At 39.1% G+C, this 2,256-nt stretch overlaps 1 protein-coding gene across 2 annotated transcripts in view; it reads left to right on the top strand.

Annotated features, from left to right (window-relative positions):
* Window positions 1–294: 294 nt before the first annotated feature.
* Window positions 295–2,256, top strand: part of TSPAN8 (tetraspanin 8) — a 46,046-nt gene continuing 44,084 nt past the window's right edge. The window contains exon 1 of one of the 2 annotated variants that reach the window (XM_019514733.1): window positions 295–514. In XM_019514733.1, coding sequence (XP_019370278.1) covers window positions 455–514 — 60 coding nt within the window. In that variant the 5' untranslated portion in view covers window positions 295–454. The remainder of the gene's footprint in view (window positions 515–2,256) is intronic. The other variant, XM_019514732.1, reaches the window with a different exon arrangement.

Here is a 2,256-nt window from a genome sequence, read left to right as displayed (position 1 = left end):
TATATCCTGAGTTCATCTGCAAATCAAAGATCACTTCCCCCAGTGAAACCCCTGTCTGACCTTCATAGCTCCAGTGACTATCTTATTGTGCTCTGACAGAAAACCAAGGTTTGAAATCCTGTTTCCTCTCCTCTGTCCTTTGTAGTGTCTGTTTACTTTTGAGGTGTTTCACAATAGGAATGAAACCATAAAAATATGACTCCTGTGGACAGAATGAGAGAATGTTCTCTACGCAGAGTCAGAGATAACACCTGATAGTTTTTCTAATGCTCTAGTTAATAATTACCTAGGGAATATGCATTGTTTAAATAATTGTGACTAGTTTCCCTCAAGACTTCTGTTTTTTGTATCAGAGAATAGAGCATAGAACGTCCCCTGAGAGTTTTTCTAAAGGACTACAGCATAAATAAAGAAGACTTTTCTGTAATTTTGGTCACTTCCATTGCTTTTAAAAATGGCAGGTGTGAGCAGCTGTATGAAATACTCCATGTTCATCTTCAACTTTTTGTTTTGGGTAAGTTGAATTTTAAATTATTAGTGGCATATAGAACAGAGTCAGAATTATTCAGGGGATATAACAATATAGAAAGCAATAAGATGTAAGTGGAATGCTTTTTTATTATAAAAAGCAATAAGATGTAAGTGGAATGAGTATACAATTGTAGGTGCAGTGGGGAGGAAAAATAGAGTGAACTTGTGTTAATTGGCAATGTTTCTATAGTCTCTTGTCCTGTTTCATAATAGATGCTGAGTAACCATCTCTATTTCCTATACCTCCACATTTTGAGAGGCTTAGGCCTTATTACTCCATATCTCAAGTGTCTCTTATTTTAAGGGACATCACTCATTTTGGTTATCTACATGCAACATTAATGTGACCTCTTCCTGCTTTACTGTTGTAAATTATTTTTGTCAAAAGTGTAGAATCCTCAAAGTGAGGGATGTGGAGAAAATGTCAGTCTGCTGAAATTCAAATATAAGACTTGATGTATGACAAAAAGCCAAAATGAGTAATAGAATAGCCTTATTCATGAAGGAGATTCAATAAATAGTGACAAGTGTGTTGCTGAAGTGGTATAGATTTGAGGTAATAACACTGAGGTGAATTGTGAAAACATAACAAATATTGGAACGTGGCCTAGTTTAGAAAAACAGTGTGAAGCCTTCTGATTTTTTGTTCAAAACACTTTTGCAAACTTACTGTGTTGTAACTGGTTCGTAAGACTTCACAGATCCCACAGTTCTGGAAACGTGTCGCAGATCCCACAGTTCTGGAAAGGTGTGAGAGAAAATACTTTTCTCATGTTTCCTTCTTGTTGTCAACCCTCGGGCAAGACATTTGTTGGATTCTCAAAAGGTTTGCTGAAACCATAAGCCAAATTAGTAACCATACCATGTGACTTGCCCCAGAAGACTTTTCCCAGTGAAAAGATGACAGATAAAAGGAACCACAGACACTAGCATCAGAAAGTGTGTGACTAAGTCTGACAGAACAAGAGAAATTGCAGAAGTCTCTAATAGTTTATGGGTTTCATAAATAAATGTCTAATGATCCACTCTTGGTTTGTCTCAGTCCCAGCCAAGATCTTGTTTCAATGTGTGTTAAAGTTTGAGCTGAATTTTTTGCACAATAACACTTAAAAGGGAACAAAAACACACTATTTTGAAATTCTGCTCCACAAAATGTATATTTCTGAGTGTATTTTAAATATTTTGCTCTATATTGTGAGCAAATCTCAAAGGCTGGTGTTAGGAAAGCCTAACATACTAACTGGCATGTACGTGTAAAGCATGGCCTATTGGAGACTCCATGAAAGTACTTCAGGCTAGTTTCAGCTGGATTTCCCTTGTAGATCAAAAGAAACTGTTCAAATTTGCTGTTCAAATTTGCTGATGACACTGAGATGTGGGGAGAAGTAGGCATGCTAGAAGGGAGGAATAGGCTGCAATCGGACCTAGACAGGTTACAGGGGTGGGCGGATGAGAATAGGATGGGATTCAATGCCGACAAGTGCAAAGTGATGCACCTGGGGAGGAACAACCGACACCATACCTACAGGTTGGGGAACTCCCCTCTTGTCAGCACAGAGGCAGAAAAGGATCTTGGAGTCATCATTGACTCCAAGATGAACATGGGCCGGCAGTGTGGGGAGGCAGTTAGGAAGGCCAACCGCACCTTGTCATGCATCCACAGATGCATCTCAAGCAGGTCTAAGGAGGTGATCCTCCCCTTCTATGCAGCACTGGTCAGGCCGC

Source organism: Gavialis gangeticus, unplaced genomic scaffold, assembly GCF_001723915.1.
Source record: "Gavialis gangeticus isolate Ggan-Ray unplaced genomic scaffold, GavGan_comp1, whole genome shotgun sequence".
NCBI lineage: Eukaryota > Metazoa > Chordata > Crocodylia > Gavialidae > Gavialis > Gavialis gangeticus.
The sequence above is the reverse complement of the archived record's forward strand: the minus strand, read 5'-3'. Positions and strand labels throughout refer to the sequence as shown.